Source organism: Zonotrichia leucophrys, chromosome 3 (assembly GCF_028769735.1).
Source record: "Zonotrichia leucophrys gambelii isolate GWCS_2022_RI chromosome 3, RI_Zleu_2.0, whole genome shotgun sequence".
Lineage (NCBI taxonomy): Eukaryota > Metazoa > Chordata > Aves > Passeriformes > Passerellidae > Zonotrichia > Zonotrichia leucophrys.
The window spans coordinates 77,139,679-77,167,200 of NC_088172.1; the positions used below are offsets into that span (position 1 = coordinate 77,139,679).

At 46.1% G+C, this 27,522-nt stretch overlaps 2 protein-coding genes across 7 annotated transcripts in view; one reads left to right on the forward strand and one right to left on the reverse strand.

Moving 5' to 3' along the window:
* DAAM2 (dishevelled associated activator of morphogenesis 2) overlaps positions 1-11,734 on the forward strand; it is a 202,947-nt gene extending 191,213 nt beyond the window's left edge. For all 4 annotated transcript variants that reach the window (XM_064708908.1, XM_064708912.1, XM_064708909.1 and 1 more), the window contains 2 exons: positions 4,056-4,226; positions 5,629-11,734. In XM_064708908.1, the coding sequence (XP_064564978.1) occupies positions 4,056-4,226; positions 5,629-5,844 (387 nt within the window). In that variant the 3' untranslated portion in view covers positions 5,845-11,734. The remainder of the gene's footprint in view (positions 1-4,055; positions 4,227-5,628) is intronic.
* An 11,153-nt stretch (positions 11,735-22,887) lies between these two features.
* The window catches only part of MOCS1 (molybdenum cofactor synthesis 1), a 29,962-nt gene continuing 25,327 nt past the window's right edge, over positions 22,888-27,522 (reverse strand). For 2 of the 3 annotated variants that reach the window (XM_064708914.1, XM_064708915.1), the window contains exon 11: positions 22,888-26,850. In XM_064708914.1, the coding sequence (XP_064564984.1) occupies positions 25,982-26,850 (869 nt within the window). In that variant the 3' untranslated portion in view covers positions 22,888-25,981. The remainder of the gene's footprint in view (positions 26,851-27,522) is intronic. The other variant, XM_064708916.1, reaches the window with a different exon arrangement.

Sequence of the window (27,522 nt, forward strand, 5' to 3'; positions counted from 1 at the left end):
AACTCCTGGGAGAATCATTTCAGTACATTTGGGCACAAGAAGAGCTAGGCCCATCCCTGCCTGAAATTGGCAGGTCTCTTTCTATTAACTGATCTGAATTTGTCTCATAAAGAGAAAAGGCATTTATTTGACCTGCCTCAGTACTGAATTGGTGTCTTCATAAGAGCACACTCAAGAGTACTTCTCTGAGGAATACAGTTCATGTTCCATGGCTGCATGGTATAATTCAGTTGTGTATAAGCTCTTCCCACAACAGCAGACAGCACAGACAGCAGGAAATTTTTATCATGGCTGTTTTTCCTTCTCCTCATAGAGCCCCATTCCTGCCGTTTCCAGAGGTCTTCTGCCACTGTTTAACATTTCATTGGCAAGCACAGCAGAGTTTGTGTGTGCTGCTGTCTTGCTTTCCCTCTCCTTGCTAAAATGGCTTTTTAAAATAAACAACTGTCTAAACGATTTGCTTTGGCAAGAGGATAAATTCAGTGGAAAGTTTGGCAGAGGAAGCAGAACTGGCACTGAGCTCGTGGACCTGTTATATCATGGAGCTTGGGGGCCCTTATGGTGCAGAAATTAATTTTTTAATAAAAAGAGATATACCATTCTGTGTTACAGTGGAAAACCTGCTGAAACAGAGTTTTCCATTTTGCTTTTGCCCATGTCATCTGTCCCCAAATGACTTCAGGAATAAGCAAGTTTCAGCCCTTGTTCCACAATATTAGAGCACATGGCAAAATTCTGGGAAGCATTCTTCATGCATGAGGACTTAGCTACGGATTTCACAACTGTGCACAAGAGCCGGTGTTGTTCGGCAGGGAATCTGGACATGGAACAGTCAAGTGATCTGTACACGGTGACACAAATCCCATGACAGAGAGCAAAGGAGAGGGCTGTGATCCAGAGCACCTTCCTCTGTGCCACTCTGCCTCTTAGTGCCCTGAGTGAGGCAGGCAGTGTGATTTTAGCCACTGTGGGCAGGTAGAACCCTGGGCTTTGTGAGAGCATTGTGGGGGCTGTCTGTAGCACTGCCCCTCATCCCAGCACCGGTGCTTTGGAAAAGCACATGTGGTCACAGAACCAGAATTGCAGAGAAGTAGAAGTAATAAAGCTAGAGGGGTCTGTTGTAGTTTAAACAGTGAAAAGACAGCATGTGTCCCTTTACAATAGTGCATTACATTAGTGCAGTTGTTGTACAGATGTGAACTGCTTTTGCCATTTGCTATATCAGATCAGTGGGGCGACAATTTCTGTTCAGTAACCAGTGGAGAACACAAGGCTCAGAAAAGAAGCATGAATTCCCAAGCCACATCATGGGCAGAGCTGGCAGAAGAAGTTGGATCTCCTGACTTGCCTTCCTCTGCTCAGTCAGCTTTTTTTCCAGAGAGGGTAAAGAAGGAGAATGTTTATTTCAGTGAAGTCCAGATTTTTCCTTTTGTAGTTATTTTAGGTCATCCAGCTCACAGAGTTTTTGCTTTTTGTCTTTCACTGCTTTACAGTAAGTGATTGTGACCTCCTAAGCTCTGTGTTACAGGGCACCAAAGACAGGCTGTTCTCAGCCTCCTTGCTGCTGCTTAGAGACTGCAACACCTTGGACTCATGAGTGTGTCTGGAAGGCTCCCAGGCTGCTGAGACTTTCCAGCACAGCAACACTGTTCCTCCTCGGGGAGGCAGTGGTAAAAGCCCCTCTTGCCAGCATGACATGAACTAGCTGGTCCTAGTAGTTGGGTGACAGGCCTCATGCAAAACATTTGCAAACACCACCCTCTAAAGGAGACTTCCATGTATGTAGGATTCAAGAGCCCCAGGCAAGGAACCTCTGCCTTTTCAACCTCCAGCTTCCTTCAGTGACTAGGAAATCCCTGTGGACATTCATGGACTCAGCCAGCTCATTTCTGTGTGCCCTCTCACTCTGCCTTTGAGCACAGGAGGAACACAGGATGGAGGAGTGCATTGCAAGGTGCAACAGCCGTCTCCTGTGAGCTGCCCCTGGCTTCAGGCTGTGCAGCAGTTGGACAAGCCTTCCTTCTAGCTGGCAGCTCTAGTCACTGCTCCTAATTTATGCTTTACTTTCAATTTTCACAGGAGTTAATGACAAATTAGGTGGGAAGAGATTCCAGGTAGCACATTCCCTGTGAGCAATGAGCTTCAGGTGCTCTGTGTGTTCAGGCAGTGGCGGCAATGCCTGTGCTGAAGTCTTTCCCTGGCACTTTTCTGCTTCCCTGGCTGATTGTCACATTGAAGCAAGCAAGATGAGAAAATAGAACATATGGAGATGCTTTATCTCCTTCTGTGGTATTTACAGCCTGTATGCTCTCTGCCAAAGAGCTGGTGCTGGTTCAGTGTGGGTTACTCTAGACTGCTGCACTTCTCTAATATTCAAAAAGCCTATGTGTGTATTATATACAGATAAAATTACAGAGAGGAGTGGGGAGAGGGTGTAGGTGTGCATACTTTGGGTATGTCTTCAGAGGCTTCAGAGAAAAGGAGTTAAACAGAGAAGTAATCTGTTGCTGTTTCTATGTGGTGTTTCCTTCAACTCCTGCCATGTTTGGTAGCTCAAAGCGATTTGCATTTCTTCCAACACTTTTTTTCCAAGATTCTTTGGGTTTCTTTGTTTGTTTCTGGCTGAGAACACAGCCTTTTTAAAAAAAGAAAAAAGAATCTATTGCTTCAAACTTCTTTGTGGGCCTGGCAGGGATAACAGAGAAAGGGAGATGCTGAATCTCTCAGGCTGTTCCAGAAGGAAGTTGCTTTCTTTGGAGATTCCTTCCCCCTGCAGTTGACTGGGAGACATTGTTTATGCTTTACCTGGTACAGGGCCAGAGGGGTTTATAAGACCTGCTTCCAAACTCATTTTGTGCTGGGATCAGAGCCTGAACTGTTCTTACTGTCTTTTCCATTCTGCAAGAGCACTCACATAAGGAAAGGGAAACTGGGCTATGTTAGTATGGGCTGAAAACATGCATCAGAGAGCTTGAGGACAATCCATAGCTTGGTTTGGTAAATGCTGAGGTCTGTAAGGATGCTCTGCTGCTCTGTGGTTGTGTGCTGAAGTGAAAGCAGTGTGTCAGGAGTGTGTTCCGGGGGCTGCCTGCTGCAGCGCTGAGGAGTGTGAGGGAGGGTGACTGGGCAGTGGATGGATGTGTGTCCTTACACAGCACTTACTGTCCGTGTGTATGTGCTGCTGACAGACTGTATGTGCTTGCATTTGAGTGCATTTTGGTGAGCAGTGAGACCTGCTTGGGAGTGTGAGAGTGCAAAGGAGAGAGTACAACTACTGCAGGACTGATGTTCAAGAGCCAGGGGTTGCTGTGAATTTACCATATCCCCATCAGGACTGCCCTGTGACTGAAGTCCTGCCAGTTGGCTGCCTCCCTATGTGTCCTGCAGCCTCAACATTTGCCTTTTAAAATAAAAACCACTTGTGATGTATTCCCTCTCTTTTAAGTCTGCCTGGGAGCCCTGGATGTTTTCCTTGCCCCTCTTTCATGCCTTGTCTGTCTATAGTCTCCTCTCTCCTGGGTAACACCCTGACTCAGAGGATTCCAGAGAGATGGATGACATGGCAGGACGTTTCTGAGAGGAGAGACTGTAGCTTTATTGCAAAGAACTTTTACCTCCAGGCATTTTAAAAGTGTATTTGAAGGGAAGATGGAAGGGAAGAGTATGGACAAAAACTACTTGTTTCCCCAGCTAGCTCACTGTCTTCAATGCCCTGGCTGTCCTGCAGCTGCAGCCAAGATGTGGCCACAATGTCATCCTCTGAAATTACTCCGTTGCTCTCAGGAACTAAAGATCACTTTTTGTATCAGTGGACAGTTAGTGCTCTCCAGCACTATTGCTGCTTGTTGCCCAAAGGATATCCAGGAGACTCTTCAGGGATGGAGGCACCTGCCTTAAGGAGAAGCACTTCTGTTGCTGGGGGTAGTTTCTACTCTTGCCACATGAATGCCTAGAGGGTATTGAATTACTTGATGTGGTTACTCATAAGCTATCCTTGCTGTCTTCACCAAATTGCCTCCCTAATTATGGCTCTTGTGTTTTCTGCCCCTTGACAGTATGCCAAGGCACTGAAGCATTTCGGAGAGACCGAGGGCAAGATGCAGCCAGATGAATTTTTTGGCATCTTCGACACTTTCTTACAGTCATTTGCAGAGGCCAAGCAAGATCTGGAGAATATGAGGAAGAAAAAGGAAGAGGAGGAGCGCAGGGCACGCATGGAGGCCATGGTGAGGATCTGGGCACAGGAAGATGTTTCCTTTCCTCACCTTTTCATGCCTTGAGAGAAATTCCAGTACTCACTGTTTTATGTTTATGTCCTGTCACTGTTTTATGTTCTTCTTCCTGACGCCTCTCTTTGGCATCATTCTGTTCTTATAGATGACATTTTCCCTGCTGTGTGTTTTGTCAGATCTCGAGGATGTACTGTTTGACTTCCAAATTACCTCCTTTTGGATTCAGATACCAAATCTAGCCCAGGCATTTTTGCCCTGGCACTTTGCAGGATGGGGTTGCCACCACCCCATGCCAGACTATCCTGCTTTTGCAGCAAGCAGAGAAGCCAGATTTACTTCAGTCCTGCCAAGCTGGTCAGCTTCCAGTCAGACTCCATCATCATCTGCTGTGTGCCTGTCATCTGGCAGTGCACAGTGACACAGCAAATGCCCTGGCACCAGCTGCAGCCCCCACACTGGCAGTATTTGTCTCTGGCCAGCCTTAATGCCTTCATTCATTACTGGGGCCGTGTCTGGCCTTGACGTGGCAGGGAGAGCTTTCTGTGGGTTTTGCTGCTGGGACACAGACGTGTGTGTCCCCAGGGGTTCGTGTGAACCAGCCTCCCCCTCTAACCCCAGCCTCTGTGCTGCCTGAGAACGCAGTCCCTCGCCTCCTTCCCCCCTGCTGCCGCCTTAGCCCTTGCTGCTACCATGGCCCCAGGCCGTGCTGCGGGGGGTTGCTGATTTAAATGTTTGCTGAGCCAAAAGCAGTGGGTTTTGCCTTTCAGAAGAGGAGAGAGGTAAAACACCGGGATTCCAGCAGCCTTACTGTTGGATGCAGGGATAAAATGCCAGGACATAGGCTAAAGTTTCCTCTTAGCCAGCCTGGAACGTTCAGGGCCCACTGTTAAAGCACTGTGGGATGGTTTCATAGGCCTCATATGCCATGAGGGAGGCCTTATGGAAAGAGTCTTCCTGCAATGTGGGGCTAGCATTTACAGAGTGAGTGACCTGCTTCCCAATAGCCACCACCATCCCTTGCTAGTGCTACTGATTCTGGAGCTAAGCAGTGGAAAGTGAGAACTGAGCTGGCACTGTCCTGCTGTAAAATTAGTGGAAAACAGCAGCAGCATGGAGAGATCCCGTGTGTCCTCTTGCTGCAGGCCAATTGTGCTTTGTGAGGCAGATGTGTGCTGCTACTCATTCCTCATTTCTCCTGCTTTCTCCTCGCCTGTGTAGAAGAGAAGCCCAGCATGGCCTCTTGTTGCTCTTGGCACAGGTGATGGCCTTGTGGATAAGCTCCTACTCTTTTTTTCCCCTAATCTGTGCTGATGCATTTGAGCTACTTCTTGGCAGTGTACCTAGTGATCTGGCATCTTGATTAGCTAATCCTAAAACTCTGTGTCCTTCTCCACAGCTAAAAGAACAGAGGGAGAAAGAGAGGCGACAAAAGAAAGCAAAAGCTGGAAGCATCTCTGAAGAGAGTGGGGAGTTTGATGACCTGGTGTCAGCATTAAGGTCGGGTGAAGTCTTTGACAAAGACTTATCCAAGCTCAAGCGTAACCGCAAGCGTTCGGGGAACCAAGGCTTAGAGACAAGCCGTGAGCGGGTGGTGACAAAGCTAAATTATTAACTACAAGAGGAAGAGAAATAATCAACCAAAAGAAGGTGTTGAAAAAGTGCAAAGCAAGGAAGATGAATGTGTGTGATGGCACCTGGCTGACAGCTGCCCCGAAGGCTTTGGTCTGTAGCTAGAGACATTACCTTTCCATGATCAGCTTTCCTCTCACCCCTCTTCTGTGCTCCTAATTTGAATCATTATAAAAGTGCCTCTGTGGATCCAGCAGAGCCTGTGACAGGGCCATGCAGAGCTGACAGATCTGCTTCTGGGAGTTTGTTGTGTCATCAAAGGTCTCATGGTGATGACAGAAAGTACTTGGGCCTTGCAGACAGCCTCACAGCTGGAACAAGATAATTTTCTGTGTGCCAAAGTAAAAACTAGTCATGATCTCCATCTTGCTGATAACAAGGAAGACTAATTTCAGACCAACTCTGTAAACAACTATCACTTCTTCAGGATCTAGACTGGCCTTCAGGGATTTGTTGAGATGTGGTTGTCAAGTTTCCAATTCCCTTCTAGAACTGGATTTTATAAGCCATTGATTAGCACCTGAAAAAGGCATTTTAGCTCATGTCCTGTATGGTATTTTTGTGTGGCCTACACTGTCCAAAGCAAGTGAAGCTTAGAAAGAAGTCTTCAGTTTCTGTAACAAAATGAAAATCAAGAATCAGGATCAACGTACAATAATTTGCAAAAGTCTTTTGGATTCTGCTTTGCTAGAATGAGTTTTCTGGAATTTCTTGGTGGTTGAGTCTCCAGGTTATGAAATGGATCTTCTTGGAAAGAAACTCTGGCTTTCATTTAGAAAACTAAGCCACTGCCAGGTTGGGATTACAAGTAGATGACTGTAGAGTCTGCTGTCATTGCTGGAGGCTGGCAGAGAATCAGTGGAAAATTTCTTATCTTTTTGTGCAAGATTGGAAATTGGGAGCTCCCTAGTATCCTCCACAGGTCTCCACTAGCAAACAGTGAATAGGTTCACTGCCTGCCAGAAGTGAGATTTCTTTTCCACTTGATGCTAGCTGTGATTGTTGTTGGCATGAACTGGTCTTTCTGTCTAACAGCCTGGCCACCACTGTACACACTCCACTACTGCTGAGGGGAACCACGTTACTCAGAAAGGTATGAATGGTGTAAAGGAGAGCCTTGAAGCACGCCGATTTTTTCATTTTGAAGAAATCACTTGGGATGAACCAAGGGAGAGCTCCATAATTAAAACTGAGAATTTTTTGAGGAGGACACAGAATTGTGTAAGCCAGTCAGGCTTTGGAGTTGACTTAATTCAGAAGAAACAAATACATTTGTAGTTAAGTTTCATGAATTAAATATATAAGCGGAAAAGCAAAGTACCCAAGAAGAGGCTCGAATTCTGTGTGTCTTCATGATTCTAGGAAGGGAATTGGATTGTGTGGGCTGTCATGGCCTTTTTTTTCACCTTTTTTTTCAAACTTGTCTTTTTTTATTATCTTCCCTGGGGATGGAAAAGAGGAAAAGAAAAAATGGTGATGGATTCTTCCTCCTAGACAGGAAGAAAAGAGAGAACATTTGAGAAGAGGGACCTAACATCTACAAATTGCTGCATTAGTTGATAGCACAAATGTCAAGGAATCCCAGGGAAGTTTAATCATTTGGTTTGATTTTTCTCTGAATGTCACTTAACCTCAGGCTCTGCGCTGAGTCTGCAGAACAGAACTTCCTCTGCAATGCACGCTGCCTGATCAGTATTACACACTACAATGTTGGAGAAGAAAACTGTGGTGGTTTTCTGAACACTTTGAGAGTTAAATAATTATGTAAACTATTAAAAGCAAAAAAGAGAGAAGAGAAGCAAAAAAGTCAGAATTGTTAAACTCTGATGTTTCATTGTTTACTGGATTTTGAGTCTCCCACCCCAGAATTTCCCTATTTAGGACATTCCAGACTGCCGCGCCTCTGTATAATACTCATCGTAAAGAGCTGGTATCTTACAAGAGCTGGGTGCATTCTCCTCCCTTACTGTCCCACTCCCCTTCTGGGATTAGCTATTAACAGCAATGCCTATTGCAGTGGACACAAGCACCTTGTAGAAGAAAGACTATTTCATAAAGGTTTTTGAAAGTTTAAGAAAAAAATCTCACTTTTTTAAGCATTTTTATTTTAAATTACAAATGGATTTTTAGAAATGTCTCTTGTAAATTATATTAACAAGCTCCTTGCTGCTCCCTGAAGTAGACTTGCTATATATCCCAGCCCTTTTGTTTGTCTTGTTTTAAAGCATGCCGTGTAACCTATGCCATGTAAGCCATATGAGAGGTGGTGATATGTGCCAAATTGGTATACAGTTGAGTTTAGATTTGAATAATCCCTGAATTCCAAAGATTATGCTTTTAGGCATTAGAACATTGTAGGGTATTTTTCCTCCCTCTTTGTTCTCCCTGGGTTTAGGACTCACCCAGAACTTCACGTGTAGTGCCAAGGTCAATCCTAGTGCAAGATGATGTGCAAGTACAGCTGCTTGCCTGCTCCCCAGGTACTTGTTTGATAAGGCAGACTGTCAGCGTGGCAGCTGCCAGAGAAGAAACACCTCAGGGCAAACCCTTTGAATACAAATACAGCATTTCCCCTGCCCCGGTATTTGTCAAACCAGGTTTGTGCTGTGCTGTCTGAAACTGAAGTCACTTTGCCAGCCACAAATGTAGCAAAAGCAGAGAGAGTGATAAATCCTCTGTCCCTTTGTGTACACAGTTCAGCCCTGATTTTTTAAAGAGGTCGTGCATGATGGTACGCAACAATGCTCCAGCCACACTGGGAGTCAAAGAAAGCTGCTATAGTTTTGCCACCTCTTTAACTCATACATTAATAATGAGAGATTGTGCAACTCCTGTAAGTCAGCTGTGGGATCCTTAAGGGCATGGACAGAAATTCAGAGTCATGCCCTGATTCAATGCAGCTCAACTTTCTCAGCACTCCAGTGCCCCAGGCTCCCCATTTTGAATCAGCGATGGTGGCCAAAAGTTTTGTTCAGTGTGCTGGACAGTCCCCCAGGCTCTTGACTCCATGGTGAAAGTTCATAAAGAAGGTTTACGAAAAGCTCAGTTTCACACTGAGGCAAGCAGTGTTTTCAAGCAAGTGGTGACAAGCAGATGGCCCATTAAATTATCAGTATGAGATGAGATTACCCACACAGAAGATAAGGAGAAAATTGGCTCTGCTGTAGGGCATCAGATTCTTGCTGAAGTTTGTCCATGTTTCTCATCTCTTGGGTACCATGGGTACATATAATGCTCTCTTCTTCAGCAGCTCTAGTTGAGTTGCCAGGTGCTGAAGGAGAAAGGAAAATCTTATTCCTGGGTAGGTTTGGGAAGAGGTCTGAGGTTTAACATCACTGAAGAAGCTGGAGAAGAGCTAGGGTCTGCTGTTGTCCTTGCACCTGTGCACAGAACCAGCATTTTAAGAGAAGTCACTCTGTGGTTGGAAATAAGTGGAGAAGAAGGAGATGCGAGAAAAAAAGGTATAATTGAGGGCTTGTTCTGCTTCCTGCAGAAATACAGTAGTTGCTGACTTTATTATGAAGTTCCTCACACCTAGAAGAGCTACTTCCGAACTCTCCAGAATTTATCCCTAGAGGTCTAGTGCTCACTCACCTCTGCGTGTCTTCACTGTTGCTGTGCAGGTTGCATGAGAATGAGCCCAGAAAAGACTGAAGAAGACTCCCTCCCCCTTCCACTTTCTTTGAACCGAGTCACTCTTCTCAGTCTGTTGTGTCTCTAGAAATGCTACAAGGTAAAGTGACTTCAAGGAGCAAGACTCTTCCATGCTCTGTAGCACAGCCATTGTCCAGGCACCAGTTCCCTACGAGAGCAGAAGTAGGACTAGTGTTCAGGTCCGAGAGACTTCCTCACTAGGGAAAAAACCTGCATGTCCTTCAGAAGCATTTCTGTAATGTGTTCACAATGTCTGAGGAAGGAAAAGGAATTGCAAAGGATCCTGGTGGGAGACTGTGGGGCAGGTGTTTCCATAATGAGCAGCCCCACTAGCTAAATCTTTCCTTTTCTTTAGGAAAGATCACACTTTCAGCTGGGTTGCATGGGAGAAGCTTGTGTCAGGAGTTTCCGTGAGGGGAAATGAGATCCGTTGTACAGTAGATGATGTACATGATATATGCAGTTTTGTTTCTAGGTTGGTTGTTTTGGGTTTTGTTTGTCTGTTTGTTTGGGGGTTAAATGATTTAAAAAAAAAAAGGTTTTAGGAATCTCTAAGGGGAACCTGTAAATCTGACACCTCTATTTATTTTGCCTTATTTTAGTTTGCTATGTTTGTATGTATGTATACGCTGCATTACAGCAAAGACTATTGAGACTGTGCCAGGGCATTACACCAGCTGGAGAGCTGGCTTGGCTCCTGTGCCAGCTGAGCCAGGCCAGGGGATGCAGGTGAGCAGTCTTGGTTTGGGAAGGGAGGGAGGAAAAAAAACCTTTGCCTTTTGTCATAATTCCTCTGCCCCTGGTGATCCTGGTTCTCAGAAAGCTCTCATTTTGAAGCTTGTGGTGATGTGATGGAGACTGGGTATTTTAGACCACTTTCTACAAAAGATGTTTTTTTTTATCATGTGTCATGGTGGGAAGATTGAAAAGAGTTAAGGTGCATAGTTGCACGCCCAAACTTCACCCTTCCACACAAATTTGGTCCATGATTCCAGAGAAGCTTGGCTAGATGGCCAGAAGTGTTTCATGCCCTGTAATTTCTCACCAGATTTAACACACCTAGTGAGAAAGACTGGGACAGTTCTCCTTCCTCAGAGCTAACATTCCTCCCTCTCTTTATGGCCAAAGAATGATTTCATCTACTTTACCTCTTTCCTCCTCCAGCCGACCTCCCCAGGTTACCTCAGGTAAGCAAAATCTTTCTACTGATTGGTTTGTAACCCATGGAGTCTCTGGCAGTCAGAAGGTGTTTGGCCATGGCTCCTTGGCTTCTGTGCTTGACACAGGAAGTTTCTGATTGCCTGCCATGCAAAGAGGAAGTCTCCATTGGCCATCCTTGGTTCTCTTATAAAGGTAGAAGGGGCCAATCTGGATAACACAATTTGGCCAACTGAAAAAATAGAATTTATATATTTATTTACATAATGCAGTAAAAAGCTATCTACTAATCTAAGTAGTAGTTGTGATGACCAGTATTCTCTGAAGCTGGCCAGATTTGCTCACTGTGCCTGCTGAGAAGGATGCTAGTCTAGTTTGGTGTTTTGGAAACTCACTTAATGAAAGAGTCTGGATGGTTCCAAACCAGAGTCTTCTGTTATGGGTAGTAATGTAGAATTGATCCACAGTAACTGGTTCATGTTTCTCTGGTTTTACACCAGCATAATTAAAAGTAAGATCTGGACTAAAACTCTCCTTTAGGCAGTTTTGTAAGATATTCTATCACAGCTCATGTAGGGCATGGTCCTTTCAGCCTCCCCCACTAGGAGTTTTGAGCCAAGTGATCTAGAAAAGCCTCTCTGACAAGCCATTTGCCCCCTTCCTGCTTGCATACAAACAGGCTCTTTAAAGCTCTTTGCAGTTTTTAGAGTTTTGAGGGAATATTCGGTACCTGAGCCACTCTGTGCTCAACACCTCCCTTCCAAGTCATCCCCACCGGCAGCTGTTCTGCTCCCCTGCAAGCCTGCTCAGCTTGAAACTTGCAGGCCACTTTGGGAGGTGGCCCTGCCTGCCAAGCTAGAAAGTACAGTGCTGCTTACTGAAGTGGGAGGTTGTGTGCTGCTGTAATGCCTTGGCCTATCCTCATTTCTTAGTCAGTTTAAGACTATAGGTGAATTAAATGTACAAATCCTGTAGTGTCCTTTTATCTGTATCTTTTTATAAGAATATACTGTAATACTAAAAAACAAAAGCAAAAAAAATTAAAGATATATTGCCCCCACTGTGTGTCTGTACATTTCTTGGTAGTTTCATTTTCTGTGCATTTTGCCACAAAGTCCGATAGGTGAGTCAGAGTCTGGGTGCAGTTTTTTGTTAAGCTCTGGGTTTTTGGTCAAGAGTGTTCAGCTCTTTAGGTGACACTGTCACTGCAGAGCTGGTGAGAAACTCCACAGGTTGTTCTGGGGGCACAAGCAACACGGTGGAACACAAGCACATTCTCCCCATGCTGTGCAATGGTGAAGAGCTCATTGAAGAGCCAGCAGGTTACTATAACCAAAGGTCCCCTTTAAAAGCTCTCTTGTTCATATTTCAGAACTATGTATGGTACACAGGAGTTCATTTAAAGAAAAAGAAGAAAGTAAGGTGGTCCTGATGTCTAGGAGTTTGTAATCCATGGCTGGATATGACTGTTCCAAACAAGAAGGGAGTGCAGGGCAGCAGCACTGACCCTGAGCTCACTTATGTAACTGAGCAACATCCCGACAGCAAGAGCGTCAACTCGGAGAAGGAATGGGCAGGAGAGCCTTGCTGCCAAGGAAGGAGTTAAATGAGGCCAGCTGAAAAGAAAGCAGAAAAGGCAACATCAGCAGTGAAGGCTTCAGAAAGGCAGGGTGGGGAGTCTGGAGTGAAGTTAGACACAGAACAGCCAGGTGAGCAAGATGCACACAAGGGTTAGGGCTAATTTGTGGCTGAATTGAAGGGTGTGCTGAGGAATTCCTTAGAGTTCAGGGGCAGAACCTTGTCCTCAACATAGAGGCAATGTGTGAAACAGCTGTTTCGTTCATGCAGAGATTTCTCCATTTCTGTTAATGGAAAGAACACACTGACAAAATGATCCTTAAGCATGATCCACAACATTTAATGCTTATCTGCAACCCATCAAAGGGCAATGCTTTAATCTTGAGTTCCTGAGATCATGCCTAGCTTCCAGTGGGAGCCTTGCTGGCTATGCAGCACATTCCTGCAGCACTGAAGTTCTCAGGGATCCCAGACAAAGCCCCAGCCATTGGATCTGGCTCTCAGGTGGGAAGAAGTGTGGAAATCAGCAAAAGCAATCAGGGTGTAATTGCTTGCACAGCCTGAGGATCAACAAGCAGCAAATGAGAGTGCTTTGTGGGGAGGTAGTTGGCTTCTAGTAGTTAGGCTTTCAGTTTCTCTGTTTTGATCCATTTGGTTCGTGCTTTGCTAAAATTCTGACTTTTAGGTTCTTGTTGTACAAATGCAAGGGCAGAGGCAAAGGGATGTTTCTGAAATACCTGTATCATGTGAGTGGTAGAGGCAGGATGAAAATGCAGAGGCCTCCCTGAATGCTCTACCCTTGGCAGCTGGGGTTTGGTTGAGGAAGTCAAACTATTGCTTTTTTTCTTATTAGAGGTGAAACCCAGTGGCATTTGAATTATTTGCAGTGAACAAGGCAGAGATCCTGCCTGGATTGTAAGAAGACTTTAATATTTTCTTTGGGGTTGGAGCACACAGTGAGGAGCTGGTCTTCTGCCCTGCAGCATGGGTCCATCACAGAAGCCTCCTTCCGTCTTCCTGGTTGATATCTTTCCCATGATTATGGACTTCCCTGTCCTTGTCATCACTGCACAAAGCAAGGTAAGTGCCTTATGGCTTTTTCTGAGAAAATCTAGGGCTGGAGTTTAGCTGCCCTGAATGATTGGGAGTGGAGTGTAAGGGGAGCTCTCTGCTCTTGCTAGGAAGGGCTGAATCTGTAATTTTTCAGTTTTCTCTTTCTATAACTTTTGGCTTCTGCTTAAACAAAGCTGACTTTTATCTCTGCCATAGTGGACAAGGAGGTTTCTGGGAGAAATCTGCTTGGCCCTGGATTTGTACCACTAGGAAATAAAATAATTAAAGTTTGGGAGTTTTTCCCCCCTCTCAAAGGCCAGAAGTTTTGGTTTTCAACATTATTGAGATAGAGTTTGTTTGTTTGATGTTCCTGTAGTTAATGGGCTTCTTGCTGTTTTCTCTGAGGCATAGTTGCTATTTATCTCTAACTTTGCTTAGGCTCACCAGGAGGTAAGGTCCTTTTTCCCTTTTTGTCTTTACCCCTCTTCTGTTTTTAAATCTCTTCTGCCTTTTTTTTCCTCTCCCTTTTGATTTTTTTTGCCATTTTTTCCCTAATTTTCCCCATGCCAGACTCAGCAGTGAGGTGGGGGCTTGCTTTGAGTGAGCTGCTGCATTTTTGCTACCATGTGACAGCATTGAACCCCAGGGGTCCAGAAGGGTCTGGAATGCTGGGAATAGGTTAACATGGGAATCCAGGAATTGTTCTTTGCCCACCTTGTTTTAGATGTGGGACGCAATTGTGTTGAGCCAATTTCTCGAGTGGTCATGGAAAAACACATCTCTAATTGCATTAATTCAAAAAAAGAATCAGGTAATGGAAAGGGGAAGATAAGCTCAGTTGGTCAGAGTATGGTGCTAAAACCATAGCACAAGCAAAGTTGTGGGTTCAATTCAATTGTGGTATGGACCATTCATGTAGGAGTTGGACTTTATGATTCTTGTGAGTCCCTTCCAACTCAGAATATTCTGTGATGTGGGAAAAGACTGATAATTTATGGCTGTGAGATGTGGAAAAAGGCTTTTGTTTGCCAGAAGCGTTTATGACCAGTAGTGGTCGGATCTGTCATGTTATAGCAGGACCTTTACCATACCCTTCGTGGAAGGGCTATTCAGAGCAATTCCAGCAAGGACTGAGTCAGCTGATAATGAAGGAAAGCACAACAGCCACACAGAGGCTGCAGGGACCTGGGGATCAGGGCTGACATCAGCCCTGGACGCCCCTTCCTTTGGGGCAGACAGGACGGTGGGTGTGTTGGTCACTGTGTGATGTTGCTGCCTGCCCCTGCAGAGAGAAGGGAGAAGGGCTTTTGTCTCTTCATGTTCTTTTTAGAGGTTTTAAAAGATTGGTGGGAAGGGGTGAGAACTGTGATTGTCTCAAAAAATCTGATAAATACTTATTATCCATCTGTTTGTTAAAGTAAAGACTCTCCCTTACCAGTAGGTCTGCAGGGCAAAGCTCATGTTTTATCATCCCCTAAAATATCACGAGTGATGTAAGAATTGGCCTAGACGCCCCATGAGAGACTACCAAGAACTTGCCTTGAATCTGGTGAATCCATAGCTCATGCTCTGATTGTCAAACTCTGCCACTGTTTTGCCAGTGGTGGTTGCTGGAAGGCCAGTGGTCTGTAAAGGTATCAGAAGGTGCTTTGTGCACAGTGGCTGAGGAATGCAAAAAAGCAATCAAAAACTTGTGCATGCTCTGTTGCCTACAGAAGGAAACAAACAAAATAGGAGGAAAATGAATGTTCATCTGCTTATTCTTAAGCTATTTTTCATTTGGTTGTAGAAGAAGGTAGTTCTGTAAAAGAACAAAGATGCATTCCCCCCCCCCAACAAGGTTGGATGGTTCCTGCATTTGAGAGGTAAGAAATGGTGTTCTGCAGTGTCTCACTGGATATTCCAGTGATCAGGCTCTGCCTGGCTGAGTGCTGTCATGGTGTGACAGCATCTGGGGGCAATGGTAACTGTTATCTTAGCTCCTGCACAGTCATGAGATGTTTTCAGGAACAGAAGCCTGAATCAGCCCCGTACTCGCCTACTCATGGACTCACAGTAAGGTGGTGTGACTGGGCAAGAGTTTCTATGGCTTACACACACTGTGTTTTTGCTGCTGAACAAGTTTAGAAGAAGCTGGGTAACCCCAAAGTGCAGATTTTCTCCAGGATTGTCCAATCCAGTGTTTTCTTTCCTTTTGGGCTCCCAAGCAGAAAACTCTTCAGAGCCATGCCCCATTCTGCTATAAAGTACCCCTTGCTTCTGCTCCTGATTTCCTTCAATATCTGAGCCCTGTTCACATCTCTCTTTTACCCTCACAATTCCTTTCTGTTGCCACGACCCTTTGCTTGCCCACCTTGGGAGGATCTGCTGCCCTTTCTCTGTGGTATTATCAGCTGCAGGAGCTTGGGCACCTCAGTCTCCAGGTGAAGCTCCTGGCAGAGGACAGACCCTGGCACAAACGCTGTTGCTCTGCACTCAGCTAGGCTTTGCATGGGGCAGGAGTTGCCAGGCAGATCGAGTGCTGTGTCCTACCTTCCCATTGTCCTCCTCGTGGTGCAGCTGGACCAAATGTTCATCGAGGAGCCAAATGTTAAAGATGTTGTGTTGCCCTTTTGGAATGGCAGTAACACCTTCCCTTGCTCTGGTCCCTGAAATGAGAGCTTCTCTGTGAGTGGAGAGGAAGCCTTTTCTGCAGCTGGAGAGCAGGAGCTGCCTCTGGAGTCACAGGGATGGGCAGCCCTTCACCACAGAATCATCTCCAGCACTGAGGCAATGGGACATTGGGACCAGAGCTAGCTGCGGTCTTGGGGATGCTGATCTTGTGCCAACTCCTGGGGTGTCAGTGATGGGGTGCATCAGCAAGCATGTCTTGGACTTGTACTAGGGTCAAAGCAAGAGATTCTAAATTGCAGCTTGTCCCATAGCTCTGGTCTTGTCCTTGTCAGGCAGCTGCCAGCTCTCCATCTGTTCCTGATTAATCCTCTCCCTGGGGGATGCTGACCAGTACATCCCAAATCAAGATGGAAGGAAGAAAGGGGGAAAATCAGATACTGAGGCAATCTTACTCTCTAATTTTTAACCCGTGCTGGCGCCCTAATACAAACAAGAAGGCAGCAGGAGTTTGGACAGGGATCAGTAGACCTGACTTAGTGCTGTGTAGAGCAGAACCAGTGTAATTATGGGAAAATGGGCATAGTCACAGAAATAACTGAGCTTTGATGGGAGACAGGCTCTTTCCTGAGATCTTCTCTGGTAGCTAGCTCACTTCTCATTCCTCCTCCCCCTTTCCCTCAGCTCTGCAATGAACCCTGAGGGTCTGCAGCTCTCACTCTCTTTAGAAAAGGATCTGGGCTGTCACCAACATATGTGTAGCTTTTGCCTTGGGAGGCAGCAGGGTGAAATCTTCCTCTAATATGTAGGAGAAATCAAGGGACAAAAGCCCATCTGCTAAAAACAGACTTGTCAATCTGGTAACAAACATCATTTTCTCCAATTGCACATCAGGCATGAGAAGTATTCAGGCTTGCAAATCTATCTCCAGGTGCTCACTGTAGAGTGCACAGATCAATGTACCAGGTTAGTGTCCCCATCTGCAAACAATAATTTGAGTGATTTACCAAGCATGACATGTTGGTCTGGCCCACATACATGTGGTCACATTCTCTTGGATCACAGTCCAGGCCAGTAGTGGTGGGGCTGTCCTTTCTGCCTGGATTGAAACAAGCTTCATGTGATGCCAGGGGCTGTCTCTTTGCTTATGCCTGTACTCAGGATAGGACACGGTCCTGGGGCCCTGGAAGAGCTGGCACATGAGCCTAGAGGCAGCAGCTGCATGGGCACTGTGACCTTGCCACTGTTTTCACCATTTTTCCTGTTGCTCAGCCATTCCCATCAGCCATCATTCTTATTTATTTTCCTGTTCATTCTGGGACTGGCTCAGACTTCTTTGCCAGCTTTTCTTGTCCCACATTTGTGTGAACCTTCTGGTGCAGAGAAGCAAGGTCTGGAGTTGTACTTCACTCTCCTTCCCGTGGTCCTTGCAGAGCCACTTCTGCCCTTGGTGGAGCTTTGCTTCCCCAGAACCTCCAAGGCACTCCCAGCCCTGATGGGTGCAGGGGGCTCCACCAGTGCCCAACCTGTCCTTTGGAAAGCTTCAGCTGTGTGTGTGAGGAGACATTTTGTCTGAGGGATGAGGCTAAATGCAGGCCATGGTAAAGCCCCTGAGCAGAGCTCTGGCACAGCTGCTCTGATGAGCTGGTGTGCTCATTTCTGAGCAGAGCCACTTGTGGATGTAGAGGCAGCCCCTGTGCTCATGTGGACAGGGAAACAGGTGCTGAGAGTGTCTGGCAGGGATTTCTTGCTGGTGCCATGAGAGGTTGGAGGAATATTAGGGTTTTTCCCTTCCCTTCTATAAATGGCTTCTGTGAGAACAGGTTTCTTAACTTGGGTTACAACAGCAAGGGCTAATTTACTGTGAGCAGGATGCTATCAGTGACACATAAACTAGATGAAAATGTTGGCTAGGTTAGGTGGGAGATGAGCCTCATGAATGCACCCTTCCTCACAAATTCTGTTAAAGGACTTCTGGCCACACTCAAACCTGTGTCAGGCACACGGTGAGATGTCTGCTGTCCTGCTGCTGGGTGTCTGTCTGCTGCAGAGCTGCTGGGGCAGGAAGGGCCATCACTGTCCTTAAATCCTGGTCCCCTGCAGGGCACTCCTGCTGTTGAGTAAAGCACTTGATCTGCCTTCCCAGAGAGGTGCCTCCCTCATGGCTGAGGACACGGGAGGCATTTTGCCAGGCTCTCCTGCTGCTCAGTGAGGGTGGGGGAGGCCGGGACATGGGGGAACCCTGTTCCTGCTGCTGTTGGGAGAACAGGAGTACTCGCTTGCTCACCACTCCATGCAGCTGGGTTTAATTTTAGAAACACCATGCTATCTTGGGGCATCTTTTTCCATGGAATGCAAGTCTTTAAGTAAATAAATAACAGCTTTGTGAAGGCGGAACGATAGCCCGTAACTGCACTGCAAAACACGCACCGAGTGAGTTGAGCCCCATTTCACTTGCATGTGGAAATACTTTGTACAGAAACAGTGGCTGCACTGCCTCCTTCTCTTGGTTCAGCCCCCTCCAGAGCTGGCCATGTGCATTGATTAAAAAGAAATAAAAACACCTTGAAATACCAGCCTTGGAGAAGTGGAAATGAAAACCCCTCCAGCTGCTGGGGTTCAGCTGGAGTTCTCTGGCACAGGTTTCCTAAAGCTATGGTTTCCCGGTGATGGGCTATTACTGACTGTGCCTCTGCTGCATCTGGGACATCCCAGAGGGACGTGCTCTGGGGCATCCTTAGCAACCCAGGAGAGAAATAGCAGGCTATAAAAGATGGCAGGCAAGAAACTTGGGTTTAAATGCCCCTCCCCGTCTGGCTGGCCAAGAGCCTTCTGCATGCAGACATGTTGCTGATGGCTGAAGGTCCTGGGTGTGTCCCTCAAAGCATGTTTGCTGGCTGGAAAATCCCATTAAAGCCATTTTACCAGAGCAAGAGCCCATTTTCATTGCTCAGATCCAGCAGCTCTGACATGGCATCTGCTGCATGAGCTGCTGCTAACTTTGTTCCCCTGAGTCAGCAAGGGAGGATCTTCTAAAGCTCCTAGTCTGAGTAAGACTTGCCACGGTGGCCTTCCTCTGATGTAGGGACTTGGAGATGCACCTAAATACACAAGGTGGAACAAATGATGTAAAAATAACCCAGGCTGACAGCTACTTGCTCTGCTCCACTGCTGCTGCACATTGCTGCTGCTGGGACAAGACAGTGCTGAGATGACAGGATTCTGTGCTTGTAATGAAACTGGGTCAGGAGCACCCATCTTGGGTGCATTAGGAGTTGGCAGTGCTGATTCTGGTTGCCTCCACAAAGCCAAAAGGGTGGCTAGACTGTGCCTAATCATGGAGGTATGAGTGAGCTGTGCCAGGGTCTTTGAAACAAGTGGGCTTGAAGTCAGCAGCTGTGGCTTGGAAAAAGCATCATGTAGCATCCTGGTGCCTTGTGCAGATGGCATGCCTGAAGAGGTTTTGCTCGTCTTTCTCTTCTAAGATGAAAACTTACCTTGTCCTTCTTCCTATAGCTCTTCGCAAGAACACTTCTGGGCACGACTGTGATCGTTTTGTGTGTTTCTTCAGAGATGGATATAGTATTTTAATTCACTGCAGGGCCTGGGGATTACTAACTGTATATCAGCTTTTGCTGGTGGCTTCTCTTCCCAGCAGGCTACAGGGACAGGAGGGTTTTCCATGTGATGTGGTTCTGCCTCCTCTTCCTCTGCAAACTACCCAGCTAAGCCATGTCCTCTCCTTGGCCTCCTCCTGCTGCTTCCACTGATACTCTGAAGGGAATTTTATTTTTTGTAAACCCTTGTGAAGGCCTTCTCTTGTGGGGCTGGGCAAGCTCTGCCCATGTTCTCTGTGAGCCCAGGATCAGGGCGGCCCTGGCAGCAGCTTGTCTTTTCCACTGATCCCAATTAAGATTCAGTCTTGGCAGGATGGAGCCTTTTGAGCTGCCAGCTGCAATAGGAGAGATGAGGCTTCAGGGGCAGCAGAAATTATTCCCTTCCCTCAGCTCAGCTCATTTCTTGGATCTGGGCTGAGGATGGCCCCAAGGGTTGATCTGCAGAAGCCAAATGAGCCACACAGAGCTAAAACATTTCCATTCAGCGTCAGGCCCAGGGTGGGGAAGTGTAGCTCTCTGAAGCTCTGAGACTGTGGGTGGCAGCTGGGGAGGGGATGGAGAGAGCGAGGGATGGATGGGTGGTGTAATTCCAGGCACTGCCTCACACAACAGCAATTCCAGCCTTGCTGCAACTGTGCATGTGGGGAGCCTTGAGTGCCCAAATCACCCCGATAATGAAACCTGAGTTCATAAAGGCTGCAGTAGTGGCAGGTCAGGGCTGTGCAGCTGAACCCCTCTCTCCCAGCAGCAGATGCTGCCTGGTGTGACACTGCACAGCTTTGCTGGTGTTGACAGAGCTTTGCCACAACCTGCACCAGCAGGTAACCGGCCTAGGGCACTACCTGTGGAGCAGCCGTGTATCTGATAGCCTGTGTTGTCTTCCAAGCATAATATTAACACAACTTTACAGCTGCCTGGCCCTCCTGCTATCTCCTCATTTTCCTTCCCTACCTCCTGTCCCACTGCAGCCAAGCTGCCCTTGACTTTGCAAACACAAACTCTGCTTTTGCTGGCCTTGCATCCTTTCAGCTGTGCACCCTGAAAGTATCAGGGGTAGAGTGTTTCTGTTAAACTTAATTTTAAATTCATGCAGGAAGAGCTTAGTAGTACTAAGAGTTCCTGGTTTTGAGCAGACTGGCCAGAATTTGTGATCATGCCCACTCTGCTGGAGTCATTGATGGAGTAATTTTCTCTGCTGCTAATTTGGAGTTCTGGAAGCAAACCTTAAGAAATCATGAAGTGTGAAACTTTTTCTGTGGAGCAAGTGTTGTGTGGATGGCACCTCAGAGAGCCAAGGGCAGCAGGCAGCTTGCCACAGCCGTGCCATTGCTGTTAGGTTGTGCACACGCAGCTGAGCAATGCCTGGTTTGTTGTGCTTCTCTGCTTGGAGGAAAGAGCAGTGTCATGGCATCCATCCCATCCCTTCCTGTGGACTTGCACTCAGCTGTACTTTACTGCTACTATTTTGGGTACCCTTTACTCTCCAAAGGAGGAAACAGGGTAAGTACAAAGATAGGGATGCTAACTGGAAGCTTTCTAAACGTGGCACTGGCAGGGAGCATGGAGGGACAGAGGAAGGTAGAGACAGCTGGATTTGTGTCTCAGCCACCCACTGTTTAAGCTTGCTGTTACCCAAAGTGAAAATCTGCTTTTATAACAGAGTGCACTGAGTTCACCCACAGCCCTTCAGGCACAGCCTGTGACAAAGGATTCAGCTTTTCATCCTGTGCCTTTCTGGCACCATGTCTGGCATATCAGGGTGTTGCCTGCCATCATCATGACTTTGGAGAGCTACTCACATCCACTGGTTTTGAGACCTAAGTTGAGACTTTCACTTGAAATCTCAAAAACCTGAAAACCTGGCCAGGATACTGCAACCAGCAATTCCCCCAACTGATTTCAGATTCCCTGAAATGCTGAGCTTCTCTTGGAGCGAGGCTCTGGTGCGTGGAGGGAGGTGAACTAACTGTGTTTCCATTTAACTAATTAGCAGCTGCGTCTTGGCCAATGCACACACGATGCACCAGCCATTTTTCAGCTGTTCCAAGCCTGCCCGACTCTGCTGAGGCAGCCAGAGGGAGACGAGAACCAGCAAAGCGCCAAGGAAGGGGCAGGACCAAGGGCCAGATTCTGTTCAGCCAAATACCATGTAAAGCTGAGTAACAGGGAATTTACAGGGAATCACTGCAGGGGCTGGAAATGACTAACAAAATTCATTGCTCTTTTTATTGTTCAGCTGTTGCTTTTAGAAACTAGTTTTGAGCAGTTCCCATTCAGAAAAAAAAAGTCCCTCCCTGAGGTATATCAAGCTGTCTTCCCCCCATGGCCCATTCTCCTTCCTGAAAGCACTGCTCTTTTCACATAGATTTAATCTCTTTAAGAATTCTTAATGACCAACTTGTGCCAGCTTCTCCTTATACACTGCATCCAGTTTTTAATAGGACAGTGTGAGGGTGTAGTAACTAGTGTCAGGATGTGGGCATGAGGGAAAGCCAGGCTGAGATGCCCCAAAAGACTCAGCCTGGATTAGCAGTGAACAGATTGTAACACACAAATGGGCCAAGAGCTGGGACAGTTGAGTTTCCAGCAGGCAAAAGCTCTACTGTGTGCATTTTGAGGGTTGCCATGATCTGCAGTATTTGTATTTTGAGCTGTGTTTGACATGCACAAAAGTGCAACTTGAACTCTTATGGCACCCTTCAAGAGAAAGAGGTGGTGGGCTTGGTGCTTTACTCTGTTTCTGCTCCTAGAAAAATAATGTGCTTATTTTAGGATTGACAGCATTTGGAATCTTAAAATCATTTAGGTTGGAAAAGACCTCTAAGGTCATTGATGCCTTCTTGCTAGCAGGAGAGCTTTCCAAGAGCTTTTCAAGTTCAGATGGATGAGAAGGGGAATTTCTCTTAAGGCTTATTTGTGATACAGAAGGGATGGACTTTTATACAGGCATTTCTCTGAACCTTGGTTTCAGTTGTGGTCACTCAGACTAGGAGGAAGAGCTCTGAAGGCCCCAATTCTACAACAGAAAGCAGTGATGTTTTATACAGCCACTGGCTCAGAACCGGCATGTGGGAGAAGCTGGAATAATGACAAGAGATGATGAATTATGATGTTAAACCCACAGGATTGCACATTTTAAGAACAGCCAGGTTAAAATGAGTTTCTTTCAACAACAGCAAAAAAATTAGGTTCCTTATGGTAATAAGTTATTATGACTGATCCCTTGCTAATTGCTGACTAATCATGCAACTTGCAAAGCCTGCCTTGTTGCTTTTCCCAAGTAACTGTTCAGAGAAGCTTTTGGGTTAAAACATAAAGATAAATAAAAAGGATATTCAAAGTAATGCAAACCACACTCCATTGCAACTAGTATTTATTAAAAATACAGTGGACAAAAAAAGCAAGCCTCCAAAAAGTAGTCATCAACATCATCAACATACACCCTGGCCCACCCAGCACCACGGAAACACAGAGTGCTCTCAATCCATTTCTCTCGTAAAATGTTGACTCATGTTTGGTTCATTACCTATAAATGTGCATAGTTTAAAGACTTGGTAATGTAACATGAGCATAGAATGGCACCAAAGTCAGTTTGCCCTGCACTTCCAGCCACTCTCAAACCAAGGAAGTAGTGAAATGTGCGTAAGTAGCGAGATGTGCATGGTGGTCATGCATGTGCTCAGTAGTCCCTGGTATTGCCCTGAGTCCTTTGTGTGAGCTTTGCAGCATGACAGCAAACTTGAATCATATGCCCAAAGTATTGTTTTATTGCTACTGAGTACACAGAGTTTGTTTTTAATTTTCAGAATTACCTAGAGCCTGGGGCAGGCCAGGAGGGCAGGGTGTGTTGTGCGTGGTGAAGGGAGGTAAGTGCTTGTATCAGTCGGTAGACTTCCACGTGTGCTTCCTTTTCCTGGTACTTTGTTTCCAAGCTGAGCTAAGGAAACTTCTGTGCTATGGGCACAGCAGTTCCATAGATGAATGCAATCTCTTGTATGTGCAGGATTGGGTGGGACTGTTGGTGTCAGTATGGCAGTGCTGGCTACACTCCTGGGAATGACAGGGAGTCAAGACTGTAATAATGCATGCAGATTGTCCTGGCTCTGGCCAGGACATGGGTAATTTTTGCAGAAGCCAAGAGAGGGCATGGCTAACAGCATGGGGGGTTATTATGGGGACCAGGGAAGGGGTCTCTTCCAGTAAGGGAGCGGTCACATAGTGCCTGTTCTCTCTATTATTGAAGGTGTTACTGCTCATTTTCTTATGCCATTGCTGTTTCTAGTACATTGTTCTTATCTAAACCCATGATCTTTACTTACTGTGCCTCCAAATTCTCCTCTCCAGCCTGCCATAGCAAAGGAGGAGAGAAAATGGAACACTAAATTGGGGAATACCATTCCTAAACCACATCATTAATGTACAAATGCTTATGGATTTTGGGCACCAAGAGTTCCAGATTTCTTTCCCTTTCAGCTACAGCTGCTATGTCTGTTGCTCTCTGCACCTTATCTCACAATGACAACAAACAAGAATCAAATCAATTCACCTGCAATGGAAAGAGTGCCTTTTGTTGTAGCTGGTGTACAAGATTTGTGAAGGATTTGTAGCAAATCCTATTGCCTCCTCATCTGAGACCTGTGCTTACTTTACATGAGCAGGATGTGCATGGCAGTGTGGTGTGCTCACAGTACTTTAACCACTTAAGATGATTTTTGGTAGTGTCTTTGATCTTACTAGAATTGTCTTGAACCCTGTATGTATGGAGGGAGCACCCTGAATAATGTGCAGCTTCACATTAGCCATAAGCAACCAGTAACACCCTGTTTAGAGCACTTAAATTAACATTTGAAAAGCAGCCATTAATATTAACAAGAATGTTGAGTAATTTCTTTTCCAGGACAGTTAATTACCAAGGCTAATTAATGCTACATGACTGTGGCCACTGCTACATTTATGGGGACACTTAAGTGCTCCAAGGCCAGAAGACTTCATGAAAATCAAATTAGAGAAACATGCAGGAAAACACTCTGGCAAAGGTAATAGTAACTACCTTCATTTTCCAAGTGGCCACTAGTATTAAAGTCTGTTTTATCTGTCAGAACTACACAGGTTGCTGGTTACTAGGAGCTGCACCATGGCATTAAAAATTTGGAATCTTCTAGAGCTTGGTGCAACATCTCCTTCTAAAGTCAGGGAAAGCTTAATACTTACTTCTGTACATGACAAAATTAATCCCTTAAGCATGCAAACAAGGCATCCATGTATTTCAGTGCTAAGGTCAAAATGCTGGAACATGCTTCTAACATTGTAAAACTTATCTTTCAGATCAGAAAAATAATTCTTCCGCACCCAGAAATCCTCTTTCTGCACCATGTTTTACAGAGCACAAGGCAGAAAACTGGGCAGCTACCTTTTTTTTTTTCTTTTGAAACTGATATGTGGGTATTTCCCACTTGCCTGTGTCTATTACGAGGAAAGGCTGAGGGAGCTGGGTCTGTTCAGCATCCAGAAGAGATGACTGATGTCTCAATGTACATCAATGTCTAAGGGGGAGATGCCAAGATTATGGAGCCAGGCTCTTCTTGGTGGTGCTGAGCAATAGGACAAGAGGCAATGGACAGAAATCGATGCACAGGAAGTTCCACCTGAACTTTTTTACTCTGCAGGTGACTCAGCACTTGAAACAGATTGCTGAGAGAAGTTATGGAGACTCCCTCAAGGGAAATATTCCAGTCTGGACACAACACTGTGCTCTGAGTGCCTTAGCAAGGGGAGGTTGGACCAGGTGACCCACTGTTGCCCTCTCCAACCTTAGCCATCCATTCTGGGATTCTCTGATTCTGTGAAGGGAAGCAGTAGCACTGCAAAGGGATGGGAGCTGCCCCTTGACTCCGACTGTTCCATGTTTATAATCTCTGCTGCATGGTGAAGTTCCCCAGCTGTGTTCTTCTCACTGTCACCCTCTAAATTCAATGAAGAAGGTCAGAGGAAAGACTGACAAACACAATTCTGAAATCTTAATCCTTCACTTAAAAATAGTTTTCAAATAACAGCACTTTCAGCAGTGGCTTAATTTCCAGAGCTCACAGTTGCATGGTGTGATGACAGCAGGTGTATTTCACAGCACATAGGAAAAAAAAAAACCAAAACCAAAAAGCTCTGTGGTATAAGCAGGAATCTTTTCTCAATCTGATCATGAGGAGACTGAAATGGAGTTACTGGCAGAGTGGAGAATTCTGTCCTCTAGAAAATACACATGGTTTTCAACAGGGATAAGTGGCTTCACTGTTCAAGTGAGCTGACAGAGTAAGGCAATGCTGGAGGCATGGGGTTGCTGTACTGTACACACCTGCAGAGGTCTTCAAGCCCAGCAGCTGAGCAAAAGGACTTCTGTAAGAGGCTGAACAGAAACAGTGGTCACTTGGAGGGCTGGAGGTATCTGAATATTATCTAGACCCTTGAGAAGTCTCCCCTCTGCCCACCTGTCTTACTAATTAACTTGAGCTCTTGGATGACGATGTCATGAGTGACTGCTTTGCACATGTCGTACACGGTCAGCGCAGCCAGGCTGGCAGCTGTGAGAGCCTCCATCTCCACACCTGTCCTCCCCCAGGTGTGACAGGAGCTGCGAATCACCACTGCATGCCTGGCCTCATCCAGGCTCAGAGACACCTCAACGTGGTACAGAGGGATGTTGTGACACAATGGGATCAACTGGCTGGTCAGCTTGGCTCCCTGAATTCCTGCAATTTGGGCTACTGCCAGCACATCCCCTTTCTTCACCTGGTTTTGCTTCACCATCCCGAATGCCTTCTCACCCAGGAGAACCACGGCACCAGCAACAGCACTTCTTCTGGAATCTGGCTTCCCTCCAACATCAACCATTGTGGCCCGTCCTTCCTCATCTGTGTGAGTCAAGTTGTCAGAGGCACGAGGTACCCTGGTGCAAGATCCTGAATCCCAGGTATGGAATTCAGATCCTGAACATGCCTCTTTGGACTGACAATCCACAGGAACTTGGCCAACAGAAGCATCAAGGCACTTTGAATCAAATGTGGAGCTTGGGTACTTCTGGAAGACACAGTAGCCTCGGAGTTGGGTTTGTAGAATTCCTGTTGCTATGTGCCATTGTTTCTCTGGGTGAGATCCTGGTAGGAAAATATGTCCTGTGAATTTATTTTTCATTGATGCTTTTCCATTTTGTTTGGGTAAACTTGCTCTCAAAGTCAGCCAATGGCTAAATGTGTGGCCCCACCGTTTTGAATTTGGGGAATTCTGTAGGGCATCCTGGCATAGTGGGAATGACATCAATGCAGGCTCTGGGGAAAAAAACAAAAAGTAAGATGAGAAGAACATCTTCCTAACTGTAAAGCTAAACTGCCTGTAGCAGCTGAGAACCCTGTCAGAGAACTGCTTGGGACACATCTGTGTTGCAAAAACCTCAATAAGCCTGCAAACACCCACTTTTTTTCCCCTACCTCCTTCTCTTCTCTCTCATCAGTTCCCCACATTTCCTGGTTTGCTATTAAAAAAGACAAGACTCAGACTCATTTCAAGGTCCCTGACAAAAAGAAACAACTTAATTTCTAAATGTATCAACACCTTTTGAGAAACATCATCCAAGAAAGCTTATAGGAGCATCACTTCTGAAGAAAAGTGAATCACAGCATCTCAGCATCCATTTGGGACCATCCCAGCACCAGCCTTCTTTCAAAAGCTTGGCAGGGTTAAGAGGAAATTTTTACACTCAGATTCTCAGTTCTGCCTTTTCAAACACCTCCCTCCCAGCACAGGCAGCTGCACTTCCTCCTTTCATCTCCTTCTGCAGGGAAGGGTCATGCCAGCACTTGAGGACAGCAGGACCAGAAGCACTGCAACTGCACTGTCTACAATCTCAGAGGGTGATGGGAACCTCTCGCATTATTGCCAGCTCTTAACACGTTAATGACAGCTGAAGTTTAAGCACTGGAAAAACCACAGTCCCCTCACTG